The sequence below is a fragment of the Ailuropoda melanoleuca genome, chromosome 2, assembly GCF_002007445.2.
Source record: "Ailuropoda melanoleuca isolate Jingjing chromosome 2, ASM200744v2, whole genome shotgun sequence".
Taxonomy (NCBI): Eukaryota; Metazoa; Chordata; class Mammalia; order Carnivora; family Ursidae; genus Ailuropoda; species Ailuropoda melanoleuca.
Genome location: NC_048219.1, coordinates 6,019,320 through 6,037,521, shown reverse-complemented (window position 1 = coordinate 6,037,521; position 18,202 = coordinate 6,019,320). Strand labels below are relative to the sequence as shown.

The window sequence follows — 18,202 nt, the reverse complement described above, 5'->3', positions numbered from 1 at the left end:
TTCACGTGTGTGTCTGCGTTCAAGTGCAGGCAGATTTCAAGAGGAGGAGGAAGGCTGTGAGTGGACTGTGTGTATTGTGAACATGTGTTCACAGGGGCGTGTGTCACTGTGTCTGTGTGTTTCTCTGTGTGTGTGACTCGTGTGTCCGCTGTGTCTCTGAGTGTGTGTAACTCTCTGTGTCTGACCGTGTCTGTCTGTGTAAGTGTGTGTGTCTGGTTTTGTGCCCGTGTGACTCGGTGGGTCTGTGCTGGTGTCTAGGTGTCGGTGTGTGCTGTGTGACGCAGCATGTGTTTGTGGGCCTGTGGGCCTGTGGACTGGTTTGGCCTAGTTTGGGGGTGACTCACAGGTAAGCGGGGAGAACCCAGGACTTGTTGGGTTAGGCCAGGCTCTTTCCCACACTCCCCCCGCCCCCTCCTCAGCCTCTCCCTTTCCCGGCCCCACACACCTTGTTTGGAGGTTGTAGTCACCCTGCCAATGGATCCATTTCTGGTCTGGGCCCTGAAGAAGAGAGGGCTCTGGGGATGAGGACTTCTGCTAGCCTCGGAGAGGCACCCTGGGTTATTGGGGTGTGTCTTCAGAGCCAGGACGTAAGGGGGCAGCTATGGGCAGGCAGATTCCAGCATAGTTTGAAGAACATTCTAACAGTCATGACTATCCACAGATAGGTCAGGTCAATGTCAGATGGTGACCTCTGTATCCCTAGAAGTGTGCAAGCAGAAGCCAATGACCACATGTTTATGGAATGAGTGACTGTCAGGGGTGTTGTTCAGGGGCTGGGCTGGCTTGAGAAAGGCGTGGAATTTTGATTGCTGGGAGGTCATTTACAGTGTCTGATCTGATGACCAGTGGCTTCCTTTGAAGCTGTTCTCTTGTTGCTTTGCCAAAACCAATGGGGCCTTCCAAATGCCGTTCCTGTTTTTATGTCCAATTCTTTGGACCCCTGGACTCCTAGGATACCACCTTCGGGTGAACCAAACCAGAGTCCAGCACGTCATCACCTAATACAATTAGCACTGAATCAATGAATGAATCAATCATTCAATGGATGACTTAGAACCCAGGCTCTGCCACTTCATGCCCCCGGCGGCAGGGAATTTCAGTGAAATCCTGGTTATTATTATTGCAGAAAATAAAGAGGAAACTCAGTGGGGGGCTCAGTGAGAGGGTGAAGCTCCCTGGCAGGGATCCCAGCACGCAGGACAAAGTTTTGTTGGAAGAAAACGGGGCTCCTTAGTGAGGATGGGAGGGGGTCGCGGCCTCGGGCAAAGGGCTCTGATCTAGGGCCTCAGGTGTCTCCTTGTGTCCTGCTCTCAGGAATTCTGGTCTGGGGAAAGGTTTGGGATTCATGTCAGCCCCCTACCTTCCCCATACGTGAGGCTTTTCCAGGGCCACTCAGACCCTGTCATAGCTCCCATGGTTCCGGAGTCAAGTCAGGCTTCCCTGGGCCTCAGCCCCTTTCATCTGTGTTCCTCATAAAACCTGAGTCACTGCTGGGGCCACAGAGCAGGATCAAAGTTCTGGGTTCCACCAGCGTCTCAGGAGAGAAGATAGAGATGGGGGAGTGGAGCCAGGTGCAGGGGTACATTTCTGGCCTTAACTGCCCTTATAATGGCCTGGGGGCTGCCTCTTGGAGAGGCGTGGTCCTGAAGACAGGCTGGCCCTGAGGCTGAGGACAAACAGCCTGACCTCTTGGGTCCTTGGGATCTGAGAATAGGATTGTCCTGTTCACAACCTGGACGTTGGAGTAGGGGCTGGGTGGTCCCTCCAGGACTACTGTGACCCCCTTTAAAAGTAAACCTCCAAAACAGAGTCTTGGTTCACTGGATAATTACATTAGGGAGTTTAGTATGGTGGTCAAGTGCCTAGGGTTGGGGTTCAGTTCTTGCCTCTGCCACCGTGTGATTCTGGGCAAGTTTCTTAATCTCTCTGAGCCTTTTTTGTTCTCATCTGCAAAATGGGAATGTTTGTTTATAATTGATTCTTTGAGGTATCAAATACATGGGATTCTTCTGAAGAGTCAGAAGGACAATGAACATAAAGCAGTTAGCAAGGTGCCTGGCCCATGAAGCTTGAAGGGGAGAAGTGGCTGGCCCAAGGTCATCCAGCTAGTAAGCGATAGGGTCAGGGGGAGCTCAGCTTTGTCAGAGGCCACAGCCGGTCTTTCCTTCCCTTCCCTTATCATGGTCAGGAATGGGGTCAGAACAGTTGCCTGGTTTTCTAGTTTCTGGCTTCTGGAGGACTAGACCCAGGGCTCCTTGGGCAGAGTTATAGCCCCATCCATAGACCAGTTGAGTCCGACCCATATGCTTTTTTGCTCTCTTCCTTCTCTCTCTTTCCAGGCTCAGGCCTCAGCTTCACCCCCTTGAAGGACCCTGGCATTGGGGATCATCTGAAAGTGGGGAGATGGTGGGAGAGCTGGGAGTATCACGCCCATTTTACAGATGAAGAAACAAAGGTCCAAAAAGTCAAATGAGTTGCCTGGGGTGACCGAGCCTGAGCTTGGCAGGGGTTGTTACTCTGTATGGCCGAGAGCCACCCTCACCACCCCCTGACCCTGTCTCTCTTCTTCCTGGCACCATCTGCAGGGAGCTGGAGGACAGTGAGCCAAAGACACCTCAAGACAGGTTGCGAGGGCCCAACATGGAGGAGGCAGCTGGGCCCCCGGCTCAGGCTGAGGCCTCAGTGGTGAGCGCCATGCTGAGGCGACGGCTCCCTGCCCAGGAAGAGATGAGACACCGTTTTCACAAGGTGTCCCTGGTGTCGGGGGCGCACACAGAAGCCCCCCGGGAGGAGAGGTTCCAGTACAGCCACTGTCGAGAGGAAGTCAATGGCTTTGCAACACGGGAAGAAACAACTATAAGTTACCAGGGACCCCAGGATGGGACCGGCTCCAAGAGCTTCCAGAGCCATGGGCCCATCTTTTCTAAGAAGTACACACTGCTCCCCAAGGAGAAGAGGCCAGTGGGAAGACTGAATGAGGCCGTAGACCAGGTTGATGGCAGCCCCCCAGAGCCCAGGACTGAGCCAACACACCCGGGAGCCATGGCCAGGACTGAGATTTTGGTGCCCCTGTCTGGGCCCCGTGAGCCAAGCCCCCACCCCGGTGTAAGTCTCATCAGTGGGAGCCCCCGGAGCTTCGAGGAACGTCGGGTGACACGCACTGTGCAGACCACCGTGGTGGTGGGAGGGCACGTGGAGCGACGGGTGAACAGCTCTGTGACCGTGGGGCCGGTGCTGCTGGGCGAGGCCCTGCCGAGGGGCCGCAATGTTGTTCGTGCCGTACGGGCGGTGGTGGTGAGCCCCCAGCCTGAGGGCTCACCAACCCGCAATCAAGCCCGGGAGCTGCTGAGGAACCTCGTACCTGCCGAGTGTAGCCCGGCTGCCAGCCGGCTTCCCAGGCCCCTGGCTCTTGTGCCAAGGAGTTCAGGTCTGGGCGGCACAGGGGGCGCAGCCTCGGGACAGTTGCCTGAGACAGGATCGGCAGAGCCAAAGGACAGAGCGGCCCTGGTCCCTGCAGGCATCCCCAAGGATGCTCACCCACCTCAGAACCGGGATGTCCCTGCAGCTCACCCAGACCGAGACCAGAGCCGAGCCCCGGACGCCAGAGCCCCTGAGGTCCTAAGGGTGCAGGAAGCCTCCAGCCCCACCCAGCCCCCTCTCCAGATTTCCCAGGGCCATGCACTGTCACTGTCTTCTCCCAGACGTACCCCCTCCCTGGACCCAGTCCACTCCCCAGCGCAACCTGCGGTGCCCACTCACCCCAGGACCCAGCTCACTGTCAAGCCCAGGAGGCCCCAGGCACTGCCCTCTGTAGAAGGGGAAGGGCTCACAGATCCATCTGCTGCCACCGTCCTGCCCAAGGTGAAGAGCGAGGTGGTGGACACGGTCCCTGGACAGCCTCTTGCTCCATCCTCCCTGAGAAAGAAGTTTGTTCAGGACTCTGAAAATGTCCCTGTCTTCTCCCCCACCCAGGAAGAGGTTGTGCAGGGTCCTGGTGTCCATGCTGACCCATCCCCCACCCAGGAAGAGGTTGTGCAGGGTCCTGGTGTCCATAGTGACCCATCCCCCACCCAGGAAGAGGTTGTGCAGGGTCCTGGTGTCCATAGTGACCCATCCCCCAAGCCAACCAAGGTTGTCCAGGCCCCAGAAGGCAGCCCCCGCACCCAAAAAGAGGCTGTCCACAGTACTAACGGCGGCCTTGCTTCTTCTCTCAGCAAGGACGAGGCTGTTGGAGGCCTGACTGCCTCCGCTATCCTGACCCCCCAGAAGGATGAGGTTGTTGAGGGCTCTGAAGTGAGCCCCATCTCCTCTCCCGCCCTAAAGGAGGTTGTCCAGGGTCCTGATGCTCCGGCTGCCCCTTGTTCCACCCAGAAAGTGATTGTCCAGGATGCTGCTCTCCCTGCTCTCTCCTCAGGGGGCAAAGTGTCCCCCAGCCCAGGAGGCCCTCCTGCCCCAGCGCTGATGGGATCAGAGGCCAGCCTGGAGTCCCAGCTTGTCCCTGACGCCGCCGAGGGCGAGACGCTCCCAGAGACATCCAGGGAGGAGGAGGTGGCCCTGGCTGCTGACCTGGAGATTTTCCTGGATACCCTGCGGAGCATGGAGCCCCCAGAGATCCTCCACACTCACCGGCTGCCGCGAGCCCCCCGCTCCTCCTACCTGGCCATGTACGCTACGCTACCTGCCATCGAGGAGGACCAGCCCGGACCATGGGTGCTGGGACCCAGCCCCCGGGCGGCGCCCACGCTAGAAGGAAAAGAGGAGGAGGAAGAGGAGGAGGAAGAACTAGAGAACCCCTACCTAAGCGACGATGAGAAGCTCCAACGCAGGCAGGAGAAAGCCGGGCCCAGCCCCTCCTGGGACTCTCGCCCTGCAAGGCCCCCCCAGGTCTCTCGTTCTCCTGTGGAGATGATGAAGAAACATGTAGCAGATGCCAAGGGCCCCCACCCAGAGCTGGGGCCAGAGTGGCAAGCAGGGAGCAGGCCCGCTTCCCGTCTTGGAGGCAGCCTTCTCTTCGGTGGTCTGGTGCCCGCCACGCAGGAGGCCCCCACCTCGGAACCCCTGGGCACAAAACTATCTGCTCTGCCACCCCACGTGACACCAGGGCTCAGGAAGATGCCAGGACAGCTGCCCCTGCTCTGCAGCGAAAGGCCATTGTCAGAGAAGCCTGCTTGTGCCCGGCCCCCCGAGGGGTGGGTGAGTGAGGCCTTGGATGAGCAAGGGAGGGCGCCTGGCCTCACCTGGGGCAGGGTTTGAATGGCATGAGGACTGTGGCACTGGGAAGAGAGTCTCAAGGAGCCAGAGGCTTGGGTCTGATGTCTAGTTCAGTGTGATCTTATACAAGCTACATCTTTCTGGGCCTCAGTTTCCCTAGTCACACAGCAGAAGCCTTGCGCTGTGGAGCCCAAAGGGCTTAGTGGCTCTGATCTCTTGGAAGCTGGGGAAGGGGAGGGATAGGCACCCACCCCCTGGGATGGGGTGATGAGGTCCCTGGAGGTTGGTGACATCCTCTGTGGACCAACTGTTTGGGAGTGGGGCCCATAGGGAGCATGTGGGGACCTTGGAATGACAGATTGTGGGGAGGCAGTAAGGAGGCCACACCGTAAGCCTTTTTATCACCTTCCTGCCTGCCAGAGCCCAGCACTGAAGATCCAGGGCAAGCTGAACAACAGGCCTGGAAAGGTAAGGGGGGAAGGCTGTCGGGGGCAGCAGGAGGCAGGGATCTGGGGACAGGGCCAGAGGATTCTCTCTGTGTCTTCTCCAGATGACCCTCTTCTCAGAGCCTGGCTGCCAAGGCAGGAGCAGGGAGGTCTGGGAAGGCACTGCCGACACCTCCGGCTGGGCCCGCGTGGCCTCCGTAAGGGTGGTTCGAGGCTGGTGAGTGCGGACTGCCAGGGCGAGGCGGGGGGCTGCTTGTGGACCTGGGGGATGCCAGGGCAGTGAGATGTGCCAAGGCCCACCTGGCAGAAACCCCCTCAGCCATCCTGCTTTGTGGCTACATCCTCTCCCCACCAGTGACCCTGGGTCTCTGTGCCCCCAGCTGGGTGCTCTATGAAGAGCCAGAGTTCCAGGGCCGGAAGCTGGTCGTGCCTGAAGGAGATATGGATTTAGGAGCCTCAGGGACCGCGTGGAGCACCCAAGGCATTGGCTCCCTGCGGCGGGTCGTCCGGGTGAGTGGTTGGGAGTGGGCACCAGATGTTGGCCCATCTCCCCCAGTCCCCAGGCCCTGAGGACAGAGACAGCCTCAGGTGCCTGGAGTTGGAATGGCCGGGAGAGCTCATGTGGGCGAGGAGCCTGAAGGGGGCTTACTATGGACTCACCTATGGATTCCTGACCTCAGAGCCCCACCTGGGGAAGAACGTTCTGGGGTGCTCGGCCTGGCTTGGGGAAGCAGGGGGCAGACAGAGGCCAAGCCCCAGCTTGGGAGAGCAGCCTGGGGAAATTTGAGCTGGACTTGGAGAAGGGTTCAGTTAGAGCCACAGAAACGGGTGGGAGGCGCTGTGGGTGCCAGCCCACCCCCCTGGGCCCAGGGTCTCAGGCCCACAGTCAGACCCAGGGTGCTCTGGATATTTGTTCACTTGCTCACAGATGCTGGTTAATGTCTGCTGTGTGCCAGGTACCGTGCCAGGCAGCGGGCAGGCGGGGGAGACCTGCTCTCTGCCCTGCAGGACTCATGGTCAAGCTAGGGTAGGAGGGTGGGACTTGACGCAGGAAAGCCATATAATCAGATTAGGGGTTTATAAACGTCCCTCTGGCTGCCAGGAGGAGAAGTCCAGGACTCAGGAAGACCAGGCAGGGCTGCGACTTCGAGGTGAGGGGCACTCTGAATGTGGAGGGAGAGGTCTGTGCTTTGAAAAGGCAGTATTATAGTTCCGTGTCTGCAAAGTAGGAAAAAGCAATACTGTTTTTGTAACACAGATTTACAAGCTACCAGAATTAAGCTTGACAAAACCATCTCAGCCACTAGGGAGACACACAAGAGAAAGCACTGACTCTAAAAGCAGGGCCTATCAGACTTTTTTTTTTTTTTTTTTTAATTCAAGTACGAATAACTCCAAGACAGAGCTGTTGCAATCCTCCCGGTAAGAGGGCGAGAGCTGACGAGTCTTAACCAGGGCCGTGGCCCAGCTATGCAAAGGAGGGAATGGTTTTGAAAGCCTCTCCAGAAACACACAATGTTTGTGGACAATTTATTGTGAGCTTCTCACAATAAAATCATCTTCATGTAGGAGGTAATGAGGTAGAAGAGAAAAAACGAGAGCTTTGAAGTCAGGGGGACCTAGTTTCATTTCATTCACTCAGCATGGATTGGGCGCCTAATGTATTCCAGGCATGTGGGAGGTGCTGGTTGCAACAGGGAACAAAACCCACATTGCTCTGTCCCTTGCCCTGCTACATGCAGGCTTTGTGCCCTCGGGCAGGCTGCCTAACTTCGCTGAGCCTCACTTTCCTAGCCTGTGAATGGAGTCAGGACGCCCGTTGGGAGGGCCAGCTGAGAAGGAGTAGGACATGCCCTCACCACGGTGCCTTGCCCTCAGGAGATGCTTCATAAGCGTTTGCCGACGGAGCGAGGGAATGAAATGGTCTTAGCGGGAAAGAAACACCCAGAATGCAGAGGATCCGCTGCTCCCTGCGATAAGATGCAGGTAGAAGCCAGTCTGGACTAGGGCAGGAATTGTTCACCAAGGAAGAGTCAAAGTTAGACCTCAGGAAACAGCTGTCCATCCTGTCTGTCTCTGGGTTGGAAATCAGGCCCCCCAGAGGCAAGGCAAAGGGGATGGCACTTGGCAGGCTCCCACTGGGAACTCTGGTCACAGGTACCAAAGGTCCAGAGGGCTTTGGTCTCAGGCTTGTCTGGCCCACCTTGCTGAGAACACCGAAGCCCCCCTCCTGGCTTCTGTGGAGATGGCCACAAAGGTCTCCCAGAAGCGCCCTGGAACCCTGGCTGGACAGCCTTGGGGAAGCAGGTAGGGGCGGGGTACGGGGTAGTCTCGGAGGGGGGCTGTTTACACTCCCTTTTCCACCTCTCTCCTGCAGGACTACATGACCCCAGAGATCATCTTGTACTCTGAGGAGGGCCTCAAGGGGGAGCAAGTGAAACTGACGGACGCCTTGGAGGACTCCCAGGGCCAGGAGAGGCCCCTGCAGGTGGCGTCTGCCGCTGTCTCTGCAGGACTGTGAGTGTGGGAAATTCTGGAATCCCTTCATTTAACATTCATTATGCTGGGTGCCGGGGACACAGAGGGGATGGACACAACTCCTGCCCTCGAGAAGGGCTTAGTCTACTGGAGGGGACAGGCAAGGAAGAAGGCAGTGGCCATCAGAGTCATGGGATGCAAGAGCTCAGAAAAGCACCAAACCAACCTGAGGTCAGAGAAGCCTTCCTGGAGGAGGAGACATCTCAGCTGGGATGAGTTGGCTGCAGAAGATTCCCAGCATAATGAGATTCTTTGCGGGACTTTCCATGTTTTGTTCACTACTCTCTCCCTGATGCCTGAAGCAGGGGCAGGCACAGGGTAGATGCCCCTAAATATTTGTTAATTGAATGGGGAAGAGTATATCTAGCAGAGGGAACAGCACCCACAAAGGCCCAGAGGTGAGAGATCTAAACCTCGAAAGTTCAGTCTAGCCCAAGAAAGCAGCAGATGGGGAGATGTGAGGCCCAGGATTCCAGCAGGCGGACAGATCCAGAGTACTCTGTGCAGCTGGGCTATATTGTGGGGCTAATGGGGAGCTACTGGGGGCCCCTAAGCAGGTATGTGTGCAGGAAAGAACTCTCCAGCTGTGTGAAATTAGAGAGCACCAGCCCAGAGGAAGGGGGAAGGATGGAGTGGCTACTGCAAGAGATTATGGGGTCTGAAATATCCTCCAGTGTCGTCTTGATAGGGGCCCCTTCCCCTAAATCATCATCTCCCCTCTAAACCTTCCCCATCCACCAATCTGTGTCCCTGGGTATCTGGTATACAGCTGCCTCTCTCCCTCCCCCCCGCCAGGTGGCTGCTGTACCCCAAACCCTTCTTTGAAGACACTCCCTGCATCCTAGAGCCTGGAGAGTACCCCACCTCAGAGGCCTGGGGTGCATCAGAGCCCAGCGTGGGCTCCTTGAAGCCCATTAGACTGGTAAGGGGCAACTGGTCACAAGTTACCTTGTCCTGTAGGTTGGGGGGAAGAGGCAGGGCCTGGGGGGCTCCTGCTGAGAATGGGATGGAGGAGAGGGGGAATTAGCTCAAGGGCTGGGGCAGAGGGAAGACGGGGGTTGGCCTTTTTATGGGTCTCAGGATCAAGTAAATCCTGGGTTACCAGCCCCATCTGTCTTCTTCCTCTACCTCTGGGCCGGTGTCTCAGCTCTGTCCCCTCTGCAGGGCTGCCCAAGCGTGGAGAAGCCAGGGGAGCCCAAGGTAAGGGTCTGGGCTGCAGGGTCCAAGAGGGCCTTTGGGTGGGGTGTGTATATGCATGTGGCTATCATAGCCTGGACCAGAAGACTGGAGAGGAGAGTGCTGGGGAACAGAAGCTGGGTCTGGAAGGGTGGAATCCTATGGGCTCACTGGGAACTGGCTTTTGATGTGTGAGGAGCAGGTCAGAGGTCAGAGAAGAGACAGGAGTTACCTAAGAGAATGGAGCTCAGTGAGAGTGGGAGGACTGAGCTCTCGGCTCACGCTGGGCAGGGCCTCCCAGGGCTGGCTGGGTGTGTTGCCGTCCAGATGGCTCCCCACCAAATTCACACTACCCCTTTCCCCCAGGTTGTGGTTTATGAGTCCACAGGCTTTCAGGGCCAGAGCTGGGAAGTGAGCAGAGACATCTACGACCTTCAGCAGCCAGAGGACAGCCAGAGCCCCCACATGGCCTCTGTGGGGTCCCTGCGAGTTCTTGGGGGCTGGTGAGGACTCAGAACCTTTCCTCCTACTTCATCCTCCCCTCTGGCCTCTACCCTCAGAACTGGGGAATGGCCCCGGGCTGCCTAGGGGTGGGGGCAGCTGTCTTACACATCCATGGGCCTTCCGTGACCAAGTCTGTTTGTCCACCTCCGCCTTCCCCCAGCTGGGTGGGCTACCAGAAGGCAGGCTTCCGGGGCCACCAGTATCTGCTGGAGGAGGGGGAGTATGCTGACTGGTCACACTGGGGAGGCTATGATGAGGCGCTGACTTCCCTGCGAGTCATCCGGACGGTAAGCAAGGGCCATTGGGTCATCCCTCTGCCTGTGGCCCCAGCCAGATGCCCCCTCACCCAGTACAATCTGTTCAGGGAAGAGTTTGTGCCCTCTTTCCCAGTTCGCCGGAGTACCTGGAAGTGTTCCCTGAGGTCTAGCCTCTTGCCTTCCTGCTGCTCTTTCCCAGGCCACACTGATCGCCTCACTCCAAAGTCCCCTGGTGGGCTGCATCCCCGGGGTCTGGGAACTCCGAGGGGTTTCCGTGGGTGGGCAGGAGAGACCTGACTATCCCTGGGGCCCAGGACTTTGGGGACCCGGCCGTGGTGCTGTTTGAGGCCATGGACTTCGAGGGGCATGGCGTGGAGGTGAGAGAGGCACTACCGGACGTGGAGCTGGCGCGACACGGCCCCCACACGCAGGCCATCCACGTGCTCAGCGGCGTGTGAGTGACCCCTGCTCCGGGAGCGGGGCGGGCCAGGAGCGGTTCCAGCCCGGGAGCCGGCTCCGCCCCGCTGACCGCGCCCCGCCCTCCCTGCAGGTGGGTGGCCTATCAGAAGGTGGGCTTCTCCGGGGAGCAGTACGTGCTGGAGAAGGGCGTGTACCGCAACTGCGACGACTGGGGCGCTGGGAACAGCGCCCTCGCCTCGCTGCAGCCGGTCCTGCAGGTGCGCGCCAGCCGCGGGGGGCGGGGCCCTGGGGCCGGGGCTTGGAGCCTGGAAGGTGCCCGCCGCTGCTGGGGCCAGACTGGAAGGCGCGGGCTGGGAGCGCGGGGGCGGGGCCTCTGGGAAGGGGAGGAGCTAACACGGGCCTGAGCTACCTGAGAGCTGCGGAAAGGGTCGGGGAAACTGAGGCTAGCGGCTGGTACCCTCCTTAAGTCTCGAAACTTTGGGCCCTCCCTTCAGGTCGGCGAGCACAATCTGCACTTTGTCTCAAAGGTGAGCTGGTGGGGGGCCTGTCTCCTCTTCCCCATTCTCTCTGTCCCACTCCATCGCCCTGCATTCTCAGCTCTTCCTGTCTCTACCTGCAGATTCAGCTTTTCTCCGGCCCCGACTTCCTGGGCGACCACATCTCCTTCGAGGATGACCAGACCTCCCTGCCCGCCTCCTTCCAGGTCCAGTCTTGCCGTGTCCACGGGGGCAGGTGAGGACGTGGGGGAGGGGAGAAGCGAGGCGCACCTGCCCCGAGCGCTTAACTCAGCTTGGAAATCCAGGCTGGAGGAAGGTCTTTCTTTGAAATGATTTTTCCTTCGGCTTCCTTGAGATTAGCTATTCTGTCCCAAATCATTCACTCTTAAAACAAAAGAAGCAAAATAAAGTTTTAATGGAAAACGTAAATCTTGTAGATAGTCTAGGATAAAGAACCCCAATCTTGTTTCATCTATCTCGCTGCCTTTTTTTTTTTTTTAGTGTAGCATTTAAAATCCCTGACCCAACATAAAATTTTACAGGCAAATACTTAAATATATATCTCTAATAAGAAAGTACCCTCCCCAACCCACATAGCCACAATTTATTATCACATCTAATAAAATTAACAGTAGTTTGTTAATATTACCTAATACCCAGTCCATGTTCAGATTTCTCTTATTGTCTTAAAAGGATGCCTTTGTGAAATTGATTTGTTTTTCTCAGGATCCAAACAAGGTCCACACATTGCTTTTGGTCAATTTGGTCTTTAATTATAGCAGTTCCCCTCCTCTCTTTTTGTTTTATACCATTTATTTGTTTAAAGAAACCCAATAGGGGTGCCTGGGTGGCCCAGTTGGTTAAGCCACGGACTCTTGGTTTTGGCTCAGGTCATGATCTCAGGGTGGTGAGATCGAGCCCTGGGAGCCCGGTGTCTGGCTCCACGCTGGGAGTGGAGAGTGCTTAAGATTCTCTCTCTCTCTCTTTTTTTTAAAGATTTTATTTATTTATTCGACAGAGATAGAGACAGCCAGTGAGAGAGGGAACACAAGCAGGGGGAGTGGGAGACGAAGAAGCAGGCTCATAGCGTAGAAGCCTGACGTGGGGTCGATCCCATAACGCCGGGATCACGCCCTGAGCGGAAGGCAGATGCTTAACAACTGTGCCACCCAGGCACCCCAAGAGATTCTCTCTCTACCTCTCCTGCACCCCCCACTTTTTCTAAAAGAAGGAAAGGAAGGAAGGAGGGAAGGAAGGAAGGAAGGAAGGAAGGAAGGAAGGAAGGAAGGAAGAGAACCAATAACTTGCCCTCTAAGTTTCCCATCTTCAGAATTTGGCTTATTGGTTCCTTCTGGTGCCTTTTTTTCCCCTTTTGTGTCCCATATTTCCTGTAAACTGTTAGATCTGGAGCCTTGATGAGATTCAGGGTGTTTTGTTCAGTTAGCAAGGAGACTACATAGGTGGTACCCTTACTTCTTACTACATTACTTCAGGCACGTGCCTGGTTGTCCCACTTTTAATGCTATCAAGATCCCTACATTATAAGATTTGCCATTTAAAGACAATAAGATTTACCATTTACCTCTCACCTAATGGTTTTAGCATCCAGTGATGATAATTGCCTAGACTCACTATTTCTTTAGAGGTTACAAAATGATGATTTTAAGATTTTTTGGTATTCCTTCTATGTATGTTAGCTGGGATACTTCTATAAAGAAGAGCTTTCCCATTTCAACTATTTGTTTACCTGAATTAGTTTATACAAAAAAGGCAGTTTGATCCTTTCCCAAGGATCAGTTTCTCTTGGTCAATTTTCAGAATAATTTCTAAATTGGTGCCCTGGCAACCTCCAGAGCTGACTAATGAAATATTTTTGTAAGTATTGTTACGAACTCATGGATTTATATGTAATTGAAATGCCTCCATCCATTGGAGTTACTATTCTTTTGTGTGCTCTAATCATTCTGTCTTTGGCAAATGGGAGCCCCTTCAAATTGTCTGTTTTTGATGCAACTCCAATAGGTTTTTTGCAATTTCCTTGTTCTCCTGGTACAATAACATGCTCCAGGATCATTTTGTACATTTTTGCCCTAAACATGGATTCAGTTTTCTGCCAAGCGACTTCGATTCCAATGGTATTTAGATGGAAGCTCGTTGTTTCAAAACTATAATACTAGGGGCGCCTGGGTGGCACAGCGGTTAAGCGTCTGCCTTCGGCTCAGGGCGTGATCCCGGCGTTATGGGATCGAGCCCCACATCAGGCTCTTCTGCTATGAGCCTGCTTCTTCCTCTCCCACTCCCCCTGCTTGTGTTCCCTCTCTCGCTGGCTGTCTCTATCTCTGTCAAATAAATAAATAAAATCTTTAAAAAAAAAAAACTATAATACTAATATTACTAACAGCAAAGAGCAGTAAATACTGTTTGAGGTTTCTCTTTGGTTCTTTTTGTCCTTAGAACATTCACCAACATCCCACTTCGTATGTGCAGTTCAAAATATTGTTTTTAAGACATTGGAAATAATACTTTGTGTGTGAACCTGATCATTTATTTTGTTTTATTTAGGTTCATATATTTTATTTAATTTATTAAAATTTTTAGGAATATTTCGCATTTTTACTTAGCTATATTTTTTTCTTAAAGATTTTATTTATTTATGTGACAGAGAGACAGCCAGCGAGAGAGGGAACACAAGCAGGGGGAGTGGGAGAGGAAGAAGCAGGCTCACAGCAGAGGAGCCTGATGTGGGGCTCGATCCCATAACGCCGGATCACGCCCTGAGCCGAAGGCAGACGCTTAACCGCTGTGTCACCCAGGCGCCCCTACTTAGCTATATTTTAATTACATAAAAAATTTAAAGTGTCCCTGCCTTAGCTTGGGCTGGTGTAACAAAATATCATAGGCTGGAAGACTTTAACAACAGGAATTTATTTTCTCATAGTTCTGGAAGCTGGGAAGTCCAAGGTCAAGGTGCAGGCCCATTCGGCTCCCTGGCGAGGGCTTACTTCCTGGCTAGCAAACAGCTCCCTTCTTCCTGTGTCCCCATGTGGTGGACAGAGTGCACCTGTGTCTTCCCCTTCTTATAGAGACATTATTCCCATCACGAGGCCCACCCTCCTGACCTCATGTGAACTTCCCAAAGGCCATCGTATTTGAGGTGAGGGCTTCAACATATGAATTTTGGGGAGGCACATGCAGTCCAGAGCAGTTCCAAAGCCAAGTCAGTCAGTAGGATCTATCTCTATCCCCGTGATCTTTCCCCTCCCTCCTTCATAGGTAATCTTTTGTTTTTTCAGTGTTTAATTAATTCAGCCATTGTTTCTTTTTGAAAATATAAGCAAAATATACTCTCATATATAAATTTGCATATAACTATAGAAACCAAATGTATTTGTTGGCCCCCTTCCCCATTTTCTTACCCAAAAAGACACGTACGGCACCCTGGTGAATACGAAAAACCACTGAATTGTACACTTTAAAGAATGAATTTTATGGTATGCAAAGTATACCTCAGTTTTCAAAAGGGAAGGATACTATAAACACTGTTCTGCCCCTTGTTTTTCCTTAACAGTTTGGAGATCACTTTATATCCCTCTAAGAGCTCTTCCTCATTCCTTTTTACTGCTATGTTATTATACTCTACATTCTGAGTTTACTCAGCTGTCCCCTGTGGATGGACATTGGGCTGCTTCTCTGCCTTGGCAAACAGTACTGCACGGAGAGCGTTGTGCACGTGCCATTTCATGTTTTTGAAGGAGGGTTCGAGATTCTGAGAAATGGGATTGCTGAGTGATTGTGCATAGAGTTTTGCTTGATATTGCCAAATACCCCTCCACGGGGGCAGTATGATTTCATCCCGTCGTTTCTCAAGTCTCGACCTCAGTCTCGTGCTGCGGGGCCTGTTCATCCTTGACCTCCCATGGACTTGGGGACGGTGGGGGTCACAATCAAGTCTGTATCCACTCTCATCTCAGAGGGCCTGGCAGGCCAAGCACAGGATGGGACAAGCTCAGATACTTACTCCCATCGCCCCACTCTTCCCCTTCCCCAGCTGGATCCTGTTTGATGAGACGAACTTTGAGGGTGACCAGCACATTATCTCCGAGGGCGAGTTCCCCACTCTCACAGCCATGGGCTGCCTAGCCTCCACAGTCCTGGGCTCTCTCCAGAAGGTACCCCTGGTGAGTAACCTTGTCTGGGTCCAGGCAACCCCCTCAGGCAAGGCTGCTGCTGGGGGCGTGCTGGGTACCGAGCCTCTTCTCACTGTTGGCTAGGCGGCTGGAGCTTGAAGCCAGTCTTCGTCAGAACCACCCCAGGTCCCCCTGAGCCCCTGGCTTCAAAGGCAGTTCCACTCACTAGAGATTTATTGAGCGCCCACCGTAACGAGTCCTGGGGACGCTGAAATAAGTCAGACACAGCCCTGCCTTCAAGGAACCCCTGACCACACTGACATAAAGATAACAATGCAGAGCGGTGGGTCCAGATAGAGGTGGTATAGGGACAGGAGGGACTAGCACTCGGGTGGGCTGCGGGCAGCGGCCAGACTGCAAAGCGGGGCTTCTGTGCAGGAAGGAGTGGGACAGAGAGCCGGCTCTGCTGTGTGGGGAGGACGGATGGGCGGGGGACAAGGCAGTAGGGTTGCTGGTCCAGTAAGTGGGAATGAACGGTGGTGTGCTGGACCAGGGAGGAGATGGAGGGAAGTAAGGAGCAGAGTCTGCAGGACGGGGTGGGCCAGCCGCGGCAGCACAGCCAACAGTGACCGCCGAGCACGTACTCGGCTGCAAGTGGTGTTTAAAAGGCTTCCCGTGCACTAAGGTATTTAATCCTGTGAGGTTTGTTACTACCATCATCTCCCTTTTCCAGATGTGCAACTGAGGCACAGAGAGGTCATCGACTTGCCCCAGGCCACAAAGGTGGTAACGGGCAGAGCCGTGTTCTCCAGAGGCAGCCGCGCTGCTGAGTCCGAGCTTTACAACTACACGCTGGGCTCTGAATGCAGACAGACCTGGGTCTGAAGCCTGGTTTTAGGGACTTGAGCAAGTGGTTTAATCTTCTCCAGACTCAGTTTCCTTTCTGTTAAGCAGGGATGATAATAGTAATAGCCACCTTATAGGGTTGCGGGGAAGTTATAATGAGACCAGGTAAAGCACTTAGGACAGAATCTGGCGTGTGGTAAGTTCTGAGTAGGTGAGCACCGCTATAATTACCCACATTATTATTACTATTCTCAGAAGTACCGTTGACTGACACTGGGAAGAGGTTTGAGGGGGCAGTGGGGGGCCTGGTCTGACACATGGTGCATCTGAGAATCTGGGGGACACCCAGCTGCCAGTGTCCAGGAGTCCAGGGCCCTGTGGGGCAGAGCTCAGGAGGGAAGAGGGCCTAAAATACGGATCTGGGAATTGGAGTATCTGGAATTTGGGGCCGGGGCTCTGTTGGCCTCACCCCTTCTCCATGCCCCTGGCCCCAGCACTTTTCAGAGCCCTCCATTTTTCTGTACGGACTGGAGTGCTTCGAGGGGAAGGAGATCGAGCTGGACAGGGAGGTGCGCAGCCTGCAAGCCGAGGGCTTCAACAACCACGTGCTGTCCGTGCGGATCAGGGGGGGCGTGTGAGTGTGTTGGGGGGGCTCAAGGGCGGGGCTGCTAGGGAGTGAGGGTTGGGTCCCTGGCTTCTTGTCCCTTCCCGTTTCCCTTCCACTCCCCACCCCGAGCCAGGAGGGAGGGAGAGGGGCCATGTGAGGAGGGCCTTGGACCCCAGCCCGGATCCTCCAGGACCCCCCTCTGCCCTGCAAACCCCAAATCCACTTCCCGGCCCCCCCTCCTCCCTCGCGACCCTCACACCAGACAGAGGCGTCTCAGCGTGAGCGAAAAGCAGTGGAGAGTGTTCTGACATCTGTGCTTCCTCTTCCACCTGTCTGTCTGTCTGTCTCTGTCTTCCTCTCTGCATCCCTGGCACCTGCGGGGCCCAGCTGGGTGCTGTGTGAGCACAGTGACTTCCGGGGCCGCCAGTGGCTGGCGGGCAGCTGCGAGATCACCAACTGGCTGACGTACAGTGGGACGCAGAGGGTAGGCTCCCTCTACCCCATCAAGCAGGTGGGTAGCGCATCGGGTCGTGTGTGTCCGTGCCAGTCTGTCTGGCTGTGTGCTTCCCATGTTCCCCAAACCCAGCATTTGGGTACTTTGGTCACAATTTTGCCACATCGTCATTCCTCTTGAACCATTATCTACTTGATACTTTCCTCTAAACCAGCTCACTTTTTGTCTTCGCTTTATCCTTATCCTAAGGACTGATAGCCATAAAATCATGGGTTTGATGTGTGTTTGTGATTTTTCTCTCATTGCCATTATAATAAATACATTACCATTACATTTTTAATTTATAAATTAAATTATACGTTTTTATACAATACATTTATCCATTAGGACTAAAAATCACTTCATGTGAGGCCAGGAATAGTACACAGGCCTCCCTCTGGGGAACACTGGAGCCACACTGAGGTTTCTCTAGGTCTGAGAGCGCATGTCTGGACCTGCTTCTCATTTATGTACATGAGCATTGATGTGGAGGCGTGGCCATGGGGGCGTGTGTGTGCGCGCACGCACGCACGCATGTGTGTGCATGCATGCCCTCTCAGGGTATTTCTATGGCTGTGATGTCATTTGTATCCACGTGTCTGTGCTCTGGAGGTGACGTGGTTGTGTGGGAGGTGTGTCTATGACTACACGTGCCTGTTCTTCTGACACTGTTGAGACACCGTGTGTCTTTGTATGAGGGTCTTTGTGTGGCCCCTAGATTCACAGACTCTTAAGACATGCTTGCTAGAAGAAACCTTGGAGGTTATCTCTAAGCCCCACAGTTACAGATGGGGAAGTAAAGGTCCACAGAAGCGGACAAGGATTTGCTCTGCAATCTTGGGCAAGTACTGTACCTCCACGGACCTCTTTAAAGTGGGGATAACGTAGGGGCCGCCTGGCTGCCTCTGTCAGCGGAGCGTGCGACTCTTGATCTCAGGATTGTAAGTTCGAGCCCCAGGTTAGGTGTAGAGATTACTTACAAAAAACCCCCAAAAATAAAATCTTAAAAAAAAAATCAAATGGGGATAATACATCTGATGGAGGTGTCTTGAGGACTGAAGAGAAGTAATGTTTGTAAAG

At 54.3% G+C, this 18,202-nt stretch overlaps 1 protein-coding gene across 5 annotated transcripts in view; it reads left to right on the top strand.

Moving 5' to 3' along the window:
- The window catches only part of CRYBG2 (crystallin beta-gamma domain containing 2), a 31,685-nt gene that overhangs the window by 6,664 nt on the left and 6,819 nt on the right, over nucleotides 1-18,202 (top strand). For 3 of the 5 annotated variants that reach the window (XM_034647128.1, XM_034647118.1, XM_034647112.1), the window contains exons 4-19: nucleotides 2,586-5,193; nucleotides 5,632-5,679; nucleotides 5,762-5,874; nucleotides 6,038-6,167; nucleotides 8,035-8,174; nucleotides 8,991-9,117; nucleotides 9,360-9,395; nucleotides 9,738-9,874; nucleotides 10,036-10,162; nucleotides 10,447-10,586; nucleotides 10,683-10,809; nucleotides 11,047-11,079; nucleotides 11,172-11,284; nucleotides 15,098-15,227; nucleotides 16,517-16,656; nucleotides 17,017-17,140. In XM_034647128.1, coding sequence (XP_034503019.1) covers nucleotides 2,641-5,193; nucleotides 5,632-5,679; nucleotides 5,762-5,874; nucleotides 6,038-6,167; nucleotides 8,035-8,174; nucleotides 8,991-9,117; nucleotides 9,360-9,395; nucleotides 9,738-9,874; nucleotides 10,036-10,162; nucleotides 10,447-10,586; nucleotides 10,683-10,809; nucleotides 11,047-11,079; nucleotides 11,172-11,284; nucleotides 15,098-15,227; nucleotides 16,517-16,656; nucleotides 17,017-17,140 — 4,218 coding nt within the window. In that variant the 5' untranslated portion in view covers nucleotides 2,586-2,640. Of the gene's footprint in view, nucleotides 1-2,339; nucleotides 2,456-2,585; nucleotides 5,194-5,631; nucleotides 5,680-5,761; nucleotides 5,875-6,037; nucleotides 6,168-8,034; nucleotides 8,175-8,990; nucleotides 9,118-9,359; nucleotides 9,396-9,737; nucleotides 9,875-10,035; nucleotides 10,163-10,446; nucleotides 10,587-10,682; nucleotides 10,810-11,046; nucleotides 11,080-11,171; nucleotides 11,285-15,097; nucleotides 15,228-16,516; nucleotides 16,657-17,016; nucleotides 17,141-18,202 lie in introns of all 5 variants that reach the window. The other 2 variants (XM_034647121.1, XM_034647123.1) reach the window with 1 other exon arrangement.